We start from the raw sequence: 18,886 nt of genomic DNA, 5'->3' as shown, positions 1-18,886 counted from the left end.
TAAAATATTACGAAAGTGCAAGTAAACAAACAACCTCTAAAGAATAAAGAGATCGGGTCTTAAAATAAGTCGGAATAATCTTTTGGGCCAACCCTGGTTAAACGACTTTTGCTGACTTTGTTTTTCATGTATACAGACAACTTCCTGTGCAAGTCAGGATCCAATACAAGTTGCGAGTACCAAATTATAGCTATTGGTATATTTTAGGTTGACAATTAGGTTTTAAATTTAAAACGCATAAAGATTTAGCACAATTTGTTGTCTTTTTTTGTAGTTTGATGCTATAATTTAATTGTTTTCTTTTACTCATATGTGCATTGTTATTAAATAAGATACAGTAGATTATGAAACAGAACGTAAGTTAAATTTATAACTCTCATGTGTTTATAAAAGTTACATCGTTCGTTTTGTAAAATGCGCTCTAATTTTAAAACCCCCTATTATTGTACAACCGTTTTATAATGTTGTAAATGTGTATGTAATTATGTATATTGTGGTTTGTTTTCTCAGTGCCACAAATTTTACAGCGAGTGTTGAATGTATGAAAATTTCAAAATACGGTATGTGATTGTGTTGTATTTTTTATTGTGATGCAAGTTTTCATAACCAACTACGTTGTTAGCTCGAAATATAAACGAAACTCGGCGCGTGTCCCTAAACACATTTTTTAACAACGCTGTAAAGTTTTAGAGTGTGAAATTACCAGCATCAAAAGAATGTTACGGCCCGCTGGGAACGTTATATTTTTTGGACAAAAACAAAAAAAAAAAACTCAACTAAAATGTTGGTAAATAGAGTTGTTAATTGACTCGGAATCCGGGTTGCGGCGGGCTCGCGAGCCGGGACCGAATGAGAAACAAAACAAATAAGGTTTTTAAAACAGCTGCCGCATGTGCAGTGTGCACCAAGTATAAAGTTGACTAACATGTACGTTGTCGTTTTGGAATGTTCAGACATACCAGTTCAACTGGAAAGCACTTGTCGCTATTGTTCGCTGTTCCCATTCGAAACATTCAAGTTTTTTTAACAATTTGTTAAAATAATATTCGCTGGAGGATCCTCTGACATGTTTGTATCGTTTTTTGTCAAATAGACATTTCCATGATAGATTAAATTGGAAATAGTTATTTATTTCTAAAAATGAAGCTTTTGTACATAAATTGTACAGTTAAAATTGAATCACCGTCAGATATATTGCATTTAATTATTATTAAAGTCCTGCTTAAAAATATTACACGCGTTCTTAACTCACTTTTCGACTTTTCTGCACCGTCACGTCGTTTGCTAATACCACTTGCCATAGAATATAACAAGAGGAATGAAAATAGAATAAAATAGAGTGAAGAATTCAACAATTAGTAGTTTGTTTAAAATTCGGTATATTTTTTTTTTTAATTCTGATATTTGAAAAAAAAATTGGACCAACTATTGAACACCGTGCTGTTCTTGTAAATATCTTGGAAGCAAGAAAACCTAATTAATTCAAGCTTGTCCCAGGAACATAGTCCTTACAAAAGGCCTATGTCCTGCAGTGGACGTCCATCGGCTGATATGATGATGATGATGATGTCCCAGGAATCGAATCCAGAACCTTATGATCCTCAAGACTAACCACTGCACCAATTAGGCAGTTAGGGTTAGTTAGCACAAAAACTAATTCGTTGTTTTAGAGCGTGATCAAATTAAAACAGCCTAGATAAAAGGTATTCTATTAGCCCAATCTCAAGACCGTGGTATCTGGAAGTCCTTTCAAGAGGCCTATGTCCTGCAGTGGACGTCCATTGTCAAAAGATGATAATGATAACAGGTTCTAAAGTTTCGACTGTCTGTAAGTCCAATTTCATAGATAGGCTGTAAGTAGATCACGTTACAATGGTCAGAATGTCACGCAAACAGTTTCAGGCCTATAGATAGTCTGCGATAGCTAGACATACCTTTTTAGGTAGGCTGAAGTTGTCAGTCAATGGTTCTATTTAATTTGGATGGCGGATGTTTTGCAAAGTAGCAATTTTCAAGGCTCCAGAAGAAATCATGTCTTAAGTTGCTACACCGTTAGCTTCATGGCACGCCTTCGCTAGAGACCGATAAATTGTTCTTTAAAAAAATGTTTAACGTTGTCTTTCGAAGTATTGCCGTGAAGTATTTTATTTAAGTATTTTGATTAACCATTTTAACTAGCTGTGATGTCACCCAGGTCTTAGATGAAAATCAGCGCTGGGCGTTGCTTTTTTGTAATGAATGGCTTAAACCCTTCTGAGCTGTAAACCCTTTTTGTTAAGTGTCACAGATAGTCATATCTAAAATATTAGATGTACTGTTTCTGACACTAAAAATGAATATTCGTTTTCTTCTTTCTTCTTTTTTTCTTTCTGAAGCTAAGTAACTGGTGCCATGATTTCTCATATGCCGAGGATATTACTTATTACAAAAAATTGCGTTATACTAGGACCTATTTGCAAAGCAAGGGTCTGGATACTTGAAATCTGCTGTATTGCAAAGCCACCGCAGCCCAGACTCTGTAATTGGCTACCGTACTTAGATACATATGGTAGGAGAATAGGCTGATAAAGATTTAGCCTAAAATAAGGTATGTCTGGCTCTCGCAGGCTCCTTTCGAACTTGTTGCGAAATTCATTGAACCGATGTTATCTGCATAATGCGGTGACTGCTGCGAGCGCACTTCAGGTCATTATTATAGATTTACATTTACCACCGCTGTCGTGTTGCTTGTTCGCTCCAAATTAATTTACTCGCCAATCGATAGCCGTTGACTTCATGCGGACTTTAAAATTGATTGATTCGCCTCTGTAATTAATATTGTCACAATATAATGACTTACCTCTCAGTATATTTTTATTAAAAAATATTTGTCGTATTTTTTAAATGTGACCCATATTTCTGTGTATAAAGTCTGTGTTAGGAGTGGGTATGACAATAGACCAAGCGGTGACTGAACCAACCTCTGAGTGTTGAGTTGAGGCGAATAATGAAGTAAAATAAAACAAATAACTTTATTTATTCTACTGAATATAAAAGAACCTGGTAACGATATTATGCATCTTATCCTACTAACAAGACATTTACATGTATACTAACATTATTTATAGAGGTAATGTTTGTGGTGCTGGTAATCTCTGAATCTACTGAACCCATTTTAACAGTAACTCCAACGGTTTTGTCCGTAAGACTTCTCATTTTGGATTGGTTTTTGTGTTTTATGTCATTATCAACCCATATTCGGCTCACTGTTGAGCTTTAGTCTCCTCTCAGAATGAGAGGGGTTAGGCCAAATAGCCCACCACGCTGGCCCATTGCGGATTGGCAGACTTCACACACGCAGAGAATTAAGAAAATTCTTAGATACGCAGATTTCTTCTTGATGTTTACTTCATCGTCTAAATATTTATTTTCTTAAAATGTTTCGTTTCGGATTTGAACGTACACCCTCCGGAATCAGAAGAAATAATCCACTGGGCTATCACGGCTCTTCGTGTTAGGCGTGGTTAGGACCCTACGTTGTGTTTAATGTAGAGACTCATATCAGTTAATAATATAAATTGGTAAACGTTTCTTCTGTAATGCACAAATATTACATTAACAAATTATCCAGCAACCCACAAGTGTTTTAAAGCAAATACACGCTCTTATTAAACGCATTATGCCCGACACGTACCGATTTCTGCTCGTATAAATCGCTGTACAACAGTTCGTTAGGTATTCAAACAATGACTTCATTAGCTCGGTAATCGCCTACAGCTACGTTTATTCTATGACACAAATTGTAATACAAATGTCAGCCTGATTTTCATACCGTTGTCGAGTATCCTACTTTAATACTCTCCCTAAATATGAACCAAATATTCAGAAATCCGTAAAAGTTAATATACATTTGTAAAAAAATTAAATGCCCATGGCATCGTGGTCGAAATCTTTATAATTCTATTTTGTATCCGTTTGCCTTTGTATCACCAAAGTTCTTCTACTTGTAACGGTATTATCATCATCATGTTGATCATCCACTGCCAATAAATACGCCAGTACAGGGTTCCGACATTCTTTAGTGTAGTCTACGCTTTGTAAGGGAGATTTGGAGAAACCCACTATGTTCCTTTGGGCATTAAAGGTTCATAAGGTAATGGTAAAGGTAAGGTAAGATTGAGGCGCTTGAATTGAGTGTATTTACAATTGTCAACTTTTGGAAATCTGTGTGGCATTGGATGGAGTGGTATGATTAGTGGTAGGCGTCCACAGGAAAAAATCCGTTGGACGCGATCCGTACGCTGCGGATCAGTGGACGCGCTTGTATGACTTTCTATACTAAGAATACTAAAATCCGTTTGATGCGAAGCGTTCGATGCGTAATACTGACAGCGCATTGGTGTGTAAAACTGAAGGTACTTCTTTCTTCTTCTTCTTAGGCTGCCTCTCCGGCTAGCGAAGGTTGACAGTCAGTTTCTTGAACTCGTCTCCATCCTTCGCGAGGTGAAATAATTGTGCGGCGCTTGCGATCCCTGCCCACTCTCTTATGTTTTTCAGCCAAGACTTCTTCCTGCGACCAACGCCTCTTCTACCAGTAACCTTTCCCATCAAGATCGTAGCACGTGCCCTAGATACGCGACTTTTCTCGTCTTGACGGTCTGCAAAAGTTCACGCTTCTGATTGACGCGTCGCAGAACTTCGGTACTTCTTTAACGAACTTTTTTTATACACAAAAACGAGCTTGGTCTTTTATCTTTCAGCTATATCCAAAGCCTAACAGACGTCCCCCGATACAAGAATCTTCTTATAATAAAAAATATCTAAAGTAAAACACGATTTTTCAAATAGAAACCCAAAAGCTCGGCGGTCAGATATTCAAAACTAAATCGTAACAACGTCAATTATATAGAGTGGTATTTCTAGCAATTATTACTGGCACGTTTCGATAAAAAACATCGATATGGAATACAATAAATGACACAACTTTTAAAGGCATATGATATTCAGTTTAATATGTTTAAGTAGCGGCTGTGTAACCGTGTGGTAGTCACGGCAGCTTGCGTGTTGCACTGCCAATAGGGCGATGTAGTCTGGGTTCATAATTAGCCGTTGAAATTGCGACTACCCAGTATTTTAGTGGGGTTTCGTGCGAAAAAACTAATTGTACTATTATTTAAAATGTTCTGTGTTATTGTGTTACGTTTGTGAACACACGTTCAGTACTTTATCTATGATGCGCGCTCTACACTCGCGGCGCGGTAGAAGCGTTCGCGGCTTCACATTCACGCGTTGCGCGGTTCGCGGTTTTTATACGGCGCCGGCGCGCGGCGCTCGAATGCGAATGCATCCTCACTTATTCGCCATGTCACATGGCGAGAATGTAGAGCGGTATAAGCAAAAAAGTAATGCATTAAATACTCAATAACTATAGCAGCGATGGCCACCAACAGAAGCCGATGGAAGGCGTGGACCCGCAGGAGGCTGGGATCTTACCAGGACCACGATCTTCAGTAATGCAAGAACGACTACAGAGAGAGAGAAAATACTCAATATCCAATCGGTGCCTTATCTTATCATTCCGGAATACATCAGCCAATTTGAATGGCCCTCTACAGATCTTGGATTGGTAGGATAAATTACATATGAATCTAACAATCATAATAATAAGATCAGAAAGAATGGCTTCTAGAGAAAATTTCTTGGCAGAAAAAATAGCTTAAACTCAATATTTTACAGCCCGAATCAGGACTCGAACCTAGTATAATCCGGCGTACACATTAAAATAAAAAGGCAGTTCAGTTACCGATACCGATTTTCATGGTCTTTGGTTTGTTGAATTTGTTTCTGCCTCGAATAACAGAATAAATACTAAAACATATATTATGTAAATTCAAGAAAAACAACGAAGATTTATCATTTTCTTATACATTTTGTATTTTCGATGCTATCTCGGGAACTTTCATTGCATACAATCAAGTAAACGTACTGCATAGGTCTGTCGAGTACGGTAGCATAATATAAATATTGTATACCGCCCATAATGTTATTATAATAAGCTAGAAATCAAGAATACTGTCTACGATATCTTTCATCCCAATTTTTAACCCCGACGCAAAAAGAGGCGTGTTATAAGTTTGACATGTCTGTCTGTCTGTCTATCAGTCTGTCTGTGACACCATAGCTCCCGAAGAGATGAAGCTATTTCAATTAAGTTTATTTTTTGTATTAAAGGTGACTGATGTCACCTTTTCTTAGACATTTTTGTTTGTTTTTTGTTTTTCTTGTGATTCTTAGACATTTTTGTTGAAAATCGGTTTAGCCGTTTAAAAGTTGTGGGGGGAGAAAGTGGGGAAGAATAACCGAAATAAACTCGAATGGGGTCTCAAATAAAAGCGCACTGAAAGAGAATATTGATGACTTGATCGAGAGTGTAATTAATAATTTCATGACATTCGGAGGTTTTCAAAATTTTCAGTTTTATTATTAGTGACTAGCAGATGCCAGCGACTTCGTCCGCATGGAAATATGTTGCTCAATTTCCTTCTCTATCTTCCAGTTAAAGTCCCATTAAAATAGTTTCAACCATTCCATAAGATTAGTCTGGACAAAAGACAAACAAATAAAAATTACAAAAAAGTTTATTTGTGTTTATCGTATTAACAACTATTTATAATCTCTTGATAAAACATAGTTTTTGAAATCACAGACAGACACTTCGGTTTTATTTATATGTAATGTATTGATGTAATGAAGTATTGATGTAATGATGTATTTATGTAATGATGTAACATGTATTAATACAGGCGTAGACATAGATAAATTCATTTAGTGTTAAACAATTCTTAATAGGTGTCTATTACCATTAATTTCTGTTAAGGCACGTAATCCGGTCATAATACCAATAAATTGTAATATAACAGCTGTGTTTGTAAAAATGATAGTCGATTACTGACTGTCACCACGTCGTAAATCAAACTGATTATAACTGATTATATTTTATATTATTTCACCCTCAATAATAACCATTTAGTTGGTCTTTTTAACTGAGTGACGGAATAAACAGATAATAATTCACCTGATTATATCAATTACTGCAGGCCTAATGAGAGCCATAATAGCTTAGTGGATATGAACTCTGCCTTCGATTTGATAGGCGTAGGTTCGAATCCGGTCCGGGGCATGCACCTCCAACTTTTCGGTTATGTGCATTTAAAAAAATTAAATATCACTTGTCTCAAACGGTGATGGTCAAACATCGTGTGTAAACCTGCATACCTGAGAATTTATTCAATTCTCTAGATGTGTGAAGTCTGCCAATTCGCATTGGGCCAGCTTGGTGAACTATTAGCCTAATTCCTCTCATTCTTAGAAGAGACTTGTGCTCAACATTTTGCCGAAAATGGGTGCGATGATGAATGATAGTATAACTAATTGGCTGTAAATCTCCCTGTATCGTTGGTCCAGCGGTTTGCCTAAAGTTTTGGATAACGAGGTCCTGGGTTCGAATTTTGGGTCGGTCTATGAGATAACGAGATTTCTTTCTTCTAAGAAATGTTTTGTTCAATTCTCAGCCCGGAATTGGGAAGATGGTGGTGGTATACCCCAGTGCATCGGAGAGCACGTTAATGGTAATCGTCCACTGATCCGCATCGAATGGATTCTATCTACCGTAAAATTAAAAATCCGTTTGATGCGATGCGTCTGATACGTACGATGTGGATCAGTGAATGACTACCATGAGCCGTCGGTCCCGGTCACTATCTTAAGCCCTCATTCGTTCAAATACAACAAATGCATTCCGAAGTATATGTTTACACGACGGCGTTTTTAAAACACTACACTTTTTTATCGAGCAGTGTTGCATTTTCAATTTTAGGCGTTGGACCTTCATTTAATTTCATATTATATTTGATAGTTTTTTCAACGTACGTTAAACGAACTCTCGTGCGAATTAGGGCTAGCAAAAGAGATGCCGTCAGACGTCTGACTTTTGAATTTCGCCTTTAATCTGACGATATTAAGACCGATGCAAAAAGCCAAATCATTAATAATTTCAGATCACATACGCGAGTTTTCCTGCGGCAACCTTTTCTATCGAACGCTGTATATGAATGAAGAAAGAAATACGCTTTATGTCGGTGCTATGTAAGTAAACTGTCATCATAATAGTTATTTTTAACTTCCAGTTAAAAAGTGTGATATTATAACAAAATCTGACGTGTCAGTTTGTGACATCGTGTAGCTTCTTAACGAATGGACCGATTGTGATGTGCTTTTTTTGTTAGAAAACTGACGTAAATAAAGTTCTTAGCAAAATATGATGAAGATTTAATAGTGTATTTGCCGAAGACATCGGCGTCTTCCCAATATAAAGAATTGTCATGAAATTCGTTATTTTTGATATAATAGGGATATTAAAATTGGTACAATTATTTCTCAATTTTAGATTTTGACTTCAATTTGACATTGTTATGCTTAACTAAAGTACCCACTAAAGCAGTTTCAACGCAGTATCGTATCTGTACGCTAAAAAAAAAATTGCTTGTCGGCTCGTCAATCTAGAGCCTTATAAACTTAAATATCTCGTTTGACTAAAAATGTAAAAATACGCATAACTTCGCCAGAGAGACAGTGGAAAGAGCTTTTTGAAATGAAAAGCTTGTTGTTTCGAAATAAACTATTTGAGTAAATGTATCCGTTTTTGTTTCAGGGATCGAATATTTAAATTAAATATGACTGATATTAGTCAGTCACATTGTGAGGTTAGTATGTTTACATTAAATACCCTGCCTACCCTACCCTGCTCTCCCCTATGATTCGCTACTACGATATTATGAACTGGTTGGGTAAGAAGCTTTGCAATAAGCTACATTTCAGTAGTACGTTTGCAATAAGGTTCATTTCCGCTTGACAGATATTTTTTAACTGAAAAGTTAAAAAATATTTATCATTTAACAAAAGCTTGGCTACGAAATGTTACAAGAGCTTAACGTAACTTTTATAAGCTATGTCAACAGTGATTGTTTTTAATTTTATTGTTTTGTCTGCCTCTTGTATGTATTTACTCGTATTATTAGATTCTTATTTTTCCAAACTCCACCCGTATATACAAAATCAATAGTTATAGCCTAGGGGATATGACCTCTGCCATTAATTCGGAGGGCGTAGGTTTTAATCCGGTCTGGGGCATGCACCTCCAATTTTTCAGTTATGTGTATTTAAAAAAAAAATATATAACATGTCTCAAACGGTGTACGAAAAACATCGTGAGGTAACCTGCATACCTGAGAATTTTCCTACTACTCTACGTTTGTAATTTTAAATTATACACAAATTTGTAATTCGCCTAATTAAAGCCTCAATAGCTCAATGGTAAGAGCGGTTGGACTCATCACCGAGGGGTGGTGGTTCAATCCCCGCCCCTTTGGTCTATTGTCGTACCCACTCCTAGCAGTCTTTCCCAGTCTATTTGGAGAGGAATGGGAATATTGGTCATATTATAAAAGATATGGCAAACATTCTTTTTAATTAAATAAAAAAATTCGCCCACTTTGAGAGGAAATTCGTGCTCAACATCGACCCGAATATGGGGTGGTACTGATGATGATGATGATACATCCATATTCCTACCCAGGAGTAGCATCTATGACCCCGTGATCCAAAACCATATATAGGCTACGCTAACGGTTACATACGAGTACATACATAGGTTATCTCGTAGCAAAGAGCTACAAATTCGTAGATTAACGTAACAGGTAACAATTTGTGACATTCTGATTATGTTGCAGAGGGATGCGTTGCTGTTGGAAGCGAGCAATGTGGCTCGATGTGTAAGCAAAGGCAAATCAGAGCCGTTTGAGTGCAGGAACCACATTCGAGTGCTTCAGCCACTCGGCGACGGGGACCGCTTGTATGTGTGCGGGACCAACGCACACAGCCCCAAGGACTTGGTCGTGTATGTGAGTATCACATAATTGTATCTTGATGAAGTTCACTTGGAGTTATGGAATTGCACCTCCATACAGGCACAAAAGACCCGATTGAAACTGAATATTTTAATTAACATCATTATCAATCAGCCTTTTAATGTTCTACTACTTTCTACTCATTATTTACCTATAGAAGGCGGGATTTAGAAGTCTTTAAACCAGCACGCTGCTCCAAAACTAGTTTTTTTTTATTCATTACAAGTTAGCCCTTGATTTCATTCGCACCTGATAGTAAGTGATGATGCAATCTAAGATGGAAGGATGAAAATCCACTCTCCTTTCGATTCGCCAAGCGATTTAACGTTTCGCATCGGATCGCTAAATCGCTTGGCGGTACACCTTTGCCGGTAGGGTGGTAACTAGCCACGGCCGAAGCCTCCCACCAGCCAGACTTGGACCAATTAAGAAAACCTCAATCGTCCCAGCCGGGGATCGAACTCAGGACCTCCGTCTTGTAAATCCACCGCGCTCACCACTGCGCCACGGAGGCCGTAAAAAGCTGATGGGCTTTAGTAATAATGTTTTTTCTAATGATCTTATTGTAATGATAAATGGCTTCACTTGCTTTCCGGAGAAAGGGGGTGTCACATCACCTTTAAACCTCCAGTTTACTACTGTGAATTTCTTGAAGTAAAGCTCATATAACCATTGGTTAGGTGGTCTATGGGCCATTAGGAAAGTTATATTATAGACAGCAACTTGCACTTCATAGATACATTCAGCATTGCCTACTGTACGACTCTATGAACCTGTATTGAAGAATCAATTTTCCATTTTGTACAATTTCTACGAGCCTACCCTAGTTAAAATCCTTGTGGACGTCATTTATTATATAATAGATATATTATGCTAGAAAGTATAGGTTATGTTCCGTACACAGCTGTATAGAGTGGGTGGTCTGTGTTTATACTCTGAACAACTTTTATAGCGCACCCTCATTGCGGTCAGTATAATAGCTTATGCTTATTCAACTGCGGTGAAGCCTGTATTTAAAATACCTGCTCTCCATATATAGGTGCTTCACTTTATAGAGTTGTTGGAGTAATCCAATAAAGTGGTGATCTCTGGAAACACGGTGAAGTTTTTAATTATTAATAGTGTAGGTATTTAATGGATTTCCAAGTTAATTTTTAACAGAGAACAAGTTTAATGGCTCTTGAAATGAGTTCTGAAAACATTTCATTCTTTATTATCATACGTTTTTAAGTTCATTATAAAAGTTATTTCAACTTTTACCTATTTAGTTTTAAGTGGTACATTAAAATTTTTAAATTACTTCAGCATGACTCTATTTGTGTTTGTTAGGCTGAAATACTGCAAACGAGTTTTTATAAGTTATGCTGGCCTTTTGTTTTCGACTTTGCTTTAAGTTTAGTTCAGATATACCATAACAAGAGGGAAAACATAAATATAAGTAGTTGTAATCTTGGTTCGGTTTCGGCTGAGGTTACTCACACTGTATTGACAAAGATATCGAAGTGCTTTATGAAATTTATCATATAAATTTAATTTATATGATATTGTTAATGTTTTATGTATTTATATCCATTAGATTGGCAATTTTGTTAATCTGTATTTATATTACACATTAATTATGGATACAGTCGTATGCGTAACCAATACTTTAGAGAAGATAGCTTTGATTATTTGTTTGCACTGAATATACTCTCAAGCTTCTAGACCGATTTGGAAATCTCTTTACACCAATGGCAAGCTACATTATCAAGGAGTAACATAAGCGATATTTTATCCCCGTATTTTCACGGGAACGGCAACTATGTAGTTAAAGCTGCGAGGTTCTGAAGTTAATAAATATAGGGTTTGACAATTTTCAAAATCTCTTACAGCTTATTTACATAATACCTATACTACAGCCCAAGTCGAAGTGTGCTATTTATTATTTATCAACATATAAATTAAAAATGAGTCAGTGAGTAGTCATTTCGCAGCTAATACTAATAAATTTAAGAACAAGTTAATTATAATTAACTTGTTCTTAAATTTATGAAAATAAAATCGATTAATAAGCTTAGAACAATTAGATATAGTAAATATATTTTGAATAACATTTTAATAACATAATTTAATATAAAAAAGTTATGAAATGACGTAAATGACGATGGCGTTTTCTACCTTCACTTCTAATTTGGTATACGGTAAACATCGAGCGGGGCTGTAGTATATATAATGATTTGCCAAAGTGCCTTGCCGTGCCTTAGTTTTTTTTAGGTGATTATAGACTATATTATGAGTAATAATGATATTGCATCATGCAGTCAAATCCTAATATTTATTTTTTTAGTTGACTTTGTAAGTAAGTAAATGACCAATTTTATCTTCCAAACAGCTAAACCTAACTCACCTGCCCCGGCACGAGTACGGCCCAGGCGTGGGTCTCGGGGTGGCGAAGTGTCCCTACGACAATAGCATGGCGGTGTGGGTTTTAGTTGACTTTGTAATGAATAATTAAATGACCAATTTTATCTTCCAAACAGCTAAACCTAACTCACCTGCCCCGACACGAGTACGTCCCAGGCGTGGGTCTCGGGGTCGCAAAGTGTCCCTACGACCCGGCGGACAATAGCACGGCGGTGTGGGTCACGCGGGGCAACCCCGGCGGCCTGCCAGCTCTCTACGCCGGCACCAATGCGGAGTTCACTAAAGCGGACCCGGTCATATTCCGCAACGACCTATTTGATTTTCGAACAGGTCAAAAGAGGTTCAATTTCAAACGGACGCTCAAGTACGACTCCAAATGGTTGGACAGTGAGTGTTATGTCATTTGACTTATTGATTTTGATATAGACGAGAGACTGTAGTTATTTTACCGACGCAAAAAGACGGGTGTTATAAGTTTGACGTGTCTGTCTGTCTGTGGCACCATAGCTTCCAAACGGATGAAGCGATTTCAAATTAGTTTTTTTTTGTATCAAAGCTGACTTACGTGTAAGTGTTCTTAGACATGTTTGGAAAAAATCGGTTGAGCCGTTTAAAAGTTGTGAAGGGTAAAAGTGGAAAAAAACAACCGAATGTCTGCAAATATACTCGAGTGCGGTCTGCGAACTGAAAAAGATTATTCATGACTTGATCGGGCGTGTAATAAATAATTTCATGGCATTCGGGGGGTTTTCAAATATTTATAATTGAAGTAGGCGTTACTTGGAAGTTCATTGTGGACATTGAACAAGTGATTCTCCAAGAGATAGCGTCACGCAGTCCCAGTCACAGTATCCTTTAAATGTTCAATTGGGATTTCGCTTAATTTCGTCGGTTTTACGCGGACAACTACTACTACTAAACTAAATTAATTATATTTTTCTAAGTGAATATATAAAAAATATTACCCAAATCTAAAATAATACGTGACTGAACTAAAACTAAATTTGTGTTTAATTATGGTTTAAACGAGAATTATTTCGTTTAAACCATAATTAAACACAAATTGGATTACTCACTCAATTGAATTATGTATTACAATTTATTATAAATATTTGAATTTTATGCTCGATATAATGCACAATTTCACACAGTTGTTAGACACGATAATTTGGAAATTTATTAAAAGTGGTTTTGATATTTTCACAATAACTACAAGTCAATGTTTTTTATAATATTTTTGTGACTTATTTCCGTGATTAAACATTGTTACAAATGATTACAAAGGAAACGGAAAAGTTTTGTGTGATATTTAATCGAATCATTAGCGTTTACGTAGCAGTTAGCTACGTAATTTATCACGTAAATTGACTATTTTCCTGAGTTTGTATTATAACTAGCTACTCCCAGTTTTGATTAAGTTAATATGTCATCAACCCATATTCGGCTCACTGCTGAGCTCGAGTCTCCTCTCAGAATGAGAGGGGTTAGGCCAATAGTCCACCACGCTGGCCCAATGCGGATTGGCAGACTTCACACACGCAGAGAATTAAGATAATTCTCTGGTATGCAGGTTTCCTCACGATGTTTTCCTTCACCGATTGAGACACGTGATATTTAATTTCTTAAAATGCACACAACTGAAAAGTTGGAGGTGCATGCCCCGACCGGATTCGAACCCACACCCTCCGGAATCAGAGGCAGAGGTCATATCCACTGGGCTATCACGGCATGTAATATGTAGGTAATATGTAGGTAGCTGTGAATGTTTTTGATTCCGTCTACTTTCTTGATTAAAGTTACATTGCATTTTAACAAGTTATGGTGGCACACATTCAATGATGTCTCGAAATCAATTTACAGCTTTTGTGATTCGGTCACATTGGGCCTCACTAAGTTTCCAATTTGTTTCAGAAACCAATTTTGTGGGGTCATTCGACGTCGGGGAATATGTCCTATTCTTTTTTCGGGAAACAGCAGTGGAGTTCATGAACTGTGGCAAAGCAGTGTACTCTCGTGTTGCCAGGGTATGCAAACAAGACACAGGCGGCAAGCACATACTGAGCCAAAACTGGGCTACTTATTTGAAAGCCAGACTCAACTGTAGTATACCGGGAGAATTCCCCTTCTATTTCGACGAAATACGTAAGTCTTAAATGTAATCACACTAATATTATAAAGGCGAAAGTTTGTGTGTAAGTGTATATGTGAATAAATCTAACTGAATAAAAAGAAATAAATAAAATAAAAACCCAAGTTTTGATTTACATCAAGATGCCGCCCATGACTATGACATGACAATTGACAGCAAACGTCAAACCGATTACTGCATTGAAAACGTCATCTATCCGCCATTATTACTTATCCTTATTAATGTTGCATTTCTTGGGAGATAATGAATATTATTTCGAAAGAATTAAAGTAAATTCGTATTTGTGTAATCAAAAATATCCTCTTTTATTTCCGCTAGGGTACAATGACTGATCCTGGACTCCATACAATTTTGGACCATCTCCATTGAAACAGAAATAGATTTAAAAAAAAAAAAAAATCGTTTATTTCACTTTCTAAATTGGCTCTGTATTAACACATGCTTTTCATCCCGGAAAAAATAATGGTTTCCCGCGGTCTTAATGAAAAACTGAATTCCACGCAGACGAAGTCGCAGGCGTCCTCTAGTTGCAGAATAAATTTAAATACGCAAATGACTAAAACTTTTTATGAAACCGAGCATTAGTATTTCATTGTATCAAATTGGATTTCTTAGGCTTAGCCGTAAAGGGCATCTTTTAAGTACTTTGCGTAGAGCCTTAAAAATTACGAGTTTTTCATTGCTCTCAGTGGGAATATTCGCTTAAAAAGCTTCTAGCTTTAGCATGAGGAATGGCTTTTAATTAAGCGACCAAAGGAGAATGGCGAGATTGCATGTATTTTGGGACTAGCAGATAGAAGTTGCGTACATAATAGAAACCCAATAATAGTTGTTAATCGTGATTAAACTAAGAAAAATGCAAATGGTAACCAATCTTGAAAAGCAGGGAGAAAAAAGATATACTTTAAAATTAGAAGGTATCCTATCTATGTATACAAATAAATGTAAATTGTATACTGAAAAACACCGCCACTGACATACAACTGCGTGATTGCTTTATAAATACGACAAGGCAAACAATTTTACTATGCTAAGTTTAGAAGTAATCTTGATTCCCGTTCTGTAAAATCTCAATATTTTTTTTTCAAGTATCTTATAAAATAATAGTTTTAATTAATACAAATGCATGAGTGTACTACACTTTTGAGTGTGACTCCCACTTTCGCCATCCTCCTTTAATTATTTAGCTATTTTATTTCTTAGCTTACATAACGTATAAGTTTCCATGTATTTCTGTTGTGGAATAGAGAGCGTGTATCAAATGCCGGGCGACCCGAGTCGGTTCTATGCTGCATTCACTACCGGGGCCAGCGACGGGCTAATCGGCTCCGCAATTTGTACGTATACTATGGACGACATTCAAGAGGCATTTGCCGGCCGATTCAAAGAGCAAGTACGTTTGATGTAATTTATATTCTATACTAATAGTCTAAGAGCCTGTGGCAATCAGACCTTCGTCATTTTATATCGGCTGATAATTTGCAATTCCTACTATAATTAAATAAGTTAAGCAACTATAGCGTTTGAAACATGAATTCTGGGAGGTAGCAAGATTTAAAAATCCGGAATAGACCAAGCATACCGCTAGAGCCATGGGCTAACAAACTTATAAACATTTACATGAATTTAATGAAAAATTGTTATTCGAATTCTAATTGTTAACAATTATTATTTATGTTATTGTGGAGGGGAGGTATCAGTGTTAGTATAAATAAGAGGGTATTTGATGATTTGAGCTCAGTTGTTTGTTAGGCAGCGTGGACACCGTCACTCTGCCAGTCTCGTTTGTGTCTTGCGTTGTAATTATTGATCATAAATTGTTTATTAATGTGGGCATGAAGATCATGTCGAGCAGAAAAGATGAGTTTATGCATTCTAAAAGAATCCTTTAAACATACTCTCAAGGTAACAAGTCCTGGGACCTACACTGTCGCTGCTACTCGTCACGTCACATTCTCTTTAAATTTACGAAATCCCGATATATTATCATAATAATAATAATAATTGACATAATAATATTTTTTTTTTTTTATACAGGCGACTTCAAGTTCGGCGTGGCTGCCTGTACTCAGAGCACGAGTGCCCGAGCCCAGGCCTGGGACGTGTGTCAACAGTACAGAAGCATTACCTGATAGCGTACTTAATTTCATAAGGTATGTTGAATAATATACGAGTAGTTGAGGCCATTAACTAAGACGTTGCGCAAACTTAAATTTAGTTATTGATGTACTTAACTAAAAGCGTCTTTGATGTACACTGCTTGAATGTTCTGCGGTCTTATTATGTATCTCAGTGTACCATTGAAACAATCAGTCACTACATGGATTTTCGTCGTATTTTCGTTTTTGTGATCATCTAATATAGTTATTTCTACGAAATTACCTTGACTACGCCATTTTACATCAAGTGGCAATGATGTTTTGTTGTAACAATCGTCTGACATAGATATTTCAACAAAATAACGTAAATATCAATTATCATCATGTTAAAACAACGTTACTACCTGTTACTACCATACTAGACTAATGTTTCTTTTGTTTTTGAAGACCTCCGTGGCGCAGTGGTATGCGCGGTGGATTTACAAGACGGAGGTCCTGGGTTCGATCCCCGGCTGGGCCGATTGAGATTTTTTTAATTGGTCCAGGTCTGGCTGGTGTGAGGCTTCGGCCGTTGCTAGTTACCACCCGACCGGCAAAGACGTACCGTCAAGCGATTAAGCGTTCCAGTACGATGTCGTGTAGAAACCGAAAAGGGGTGTGGATCTTCATCTTCCTCCTAATTAGTTAGCCTTCTTCCATCTTAGACTGCATCCTCACTTACCATCAGGTGAGATTGTAGTCAACGGCTAACTTGTAAAGAATAAAAATAAAAAAATTTTTACGTAAAATGACGATTATTGTGTCATTTCGTTAAAAACACTATGTTAGATGATTGCAAAAACGAAAATACGATGAAAAATGATGAAGTGACTTGAAATACATAACCTGCTGACCCTGCTGGTCAAAATTTTTTTTTTTCAGAACGCCGTTTTTTAAACTTAAAAAATCTTAAATTTTGAATGAACAATGAATTTACGATGTTATTCTCGTATAATACGTGATTTTATTGAGTTAATTTTCATAACATTAGCCCTGATTCCGCCCAAAATTAAAAATACAACTGCTTGAAAAAAAGCGTCGTGTTTGAGCGGAAAAGAGGCACTGACCCTGAAGTGACGATAATAACGAATACAGCTCTGTCATGTCGTCCCTAGTCGACAACTAACACAATGACATGGGTCTAGATTTGCGCAGTAGGTAACTAAATAGTCAACTGGTCTCTAGAGCTTTAATGGGGACTTTTGTTTGTTAATCGCTCTTCAAAGGTATATAATAGCACAGATTTGACGGAATCGAATAAGGTTAATGGATAACCAGAACATTTCCCCTGAGACTAATCAACCCAAGGTTAGATCTACCATTAGTTCAACGAAGCACAAGTCCCTAATTGGGTCACGTATGGGACTTAAGATTATATTGCTTATAGTTAATCGATTAATATGTAATAATAAAATAAATTATTAATATTAATACTGTAACTAATAAGTGGATAAGAGACTTAATAGATTAATTAGTCGAGCTCTATATTATGGTTTTATAGGTAACAAGCAAAGCAAACGCCCCGCGGATTCACCCGCGTAGTTCTCGTTTCCGTGAGAATACGGGGATAAAATATGGCCTACGCCACCCGTAAAGAATGTGGCTTTCTATTGGTAAAAGATTTTGTAAAATCGGTTCAGTGAATCCAGATTTACCCCCTACAACCTCACAAAATTTACCACTTCATTAAATTATTAAGTATAGGAAATGAAATAAAAGTAACTAAGGCAGTTTCTGATTACATGTATTTGCTAATTTTGTATCTATATGTAGGATTTTGAATTATTTTACGCCAATTTATATGAATTTTTTTTTGGGCTTTATCCTATTTTGATCGTTAAACAATTCAAAACTTTGCAATTCCTGTGAGAAGACATCTTCGAAGAACGAAAGGGACGCCACAAAATGTATGCTTCTAATGCATTTAGTAGCTACAGTGTTTGGCCGATGTATTTCCATATGGAGAGTGTTTGAGCATGTGTTATTACAGGCACCGGAGACTTACAGTAACACCTTAGTGCCTCAAATTATTCAGCACTGTTCCAATTTCAAGTAGCTACCCGATACAAACAGTGACGCCTTGAGGCTGTATGTTTGTACAGCAGGGTAAATCTACACGTCTTGGGAGAATGGTCCATACCAAGGGACCAATCTATACTATTAATATAAACAAGTAAAGATTGTGGTGTTGTAGGGGGTAATCTCTCGATCTACTGAACCGATTTAGAATTCTTTTTTACCACTAGAAAGCC

At 36.7% G+C, this 18,886-nt stretch overlaps 1 protein-coding gene across 1 annotated transcript in view; it reads left to right on the top strand.

Annotated features, from left to right (window-relative positions):
- The window catches only part of LOC112051046 (semaphorin-2A), a 93,310-nt gene that overhangs the window by 61,164 nt on the left and 13,260 nt on the right, over window positions 1-18,886 (top strand). Inside the window, exons 2-8 of the mRNA XM_024089508.2 lie at window positions 8,037-8,124; window positions 8,690-8,741; window positions 9,768-9,938; window positions 12,464-12,734; window positions 14,259-14,489; window positions 15,744-15,889; window positions 16,534-16,649. Of these exons, the coding sequence (XP_023945276.2) occupies window positions 8,037-8,124; window positions 8,690-8,741; window positions 9,768-9,938; window positions 12,464-12,734; window positions 14,259-14,489; window positions 15,744-15,889; window positions 16,534-16,649 (1,075 nt within the window). The remainder of the gene's footprint in view (window positions 1-8,036; window positions 8,125-8,689; window positions 8,742-9,767; window positions 9,939-12,463; window positions 12,735-14,258; window positions 14,490-15,743; window positions 15,890-16,533; window positions 16,650-18,886) is intronic.

Source organism: Bicyclus anynana, chromosome 6, assembly GCF_947172395.1.
Source record: "Bicyclus anynana chromosome 6, ilBicAnyn1.1, whole genome shotgun sequence".
Lineage (NCBI taxonomy): Eukaryota > Metazoa > Arthropoda > Insecta > Lepidoptera > Nymphalidae > Bicyclus > Bicyclus anynana.
Note: the sequence above shows the minus strand (reverse complement) of the source record. Positions and strands in the feature narration are given on the sequence as shown.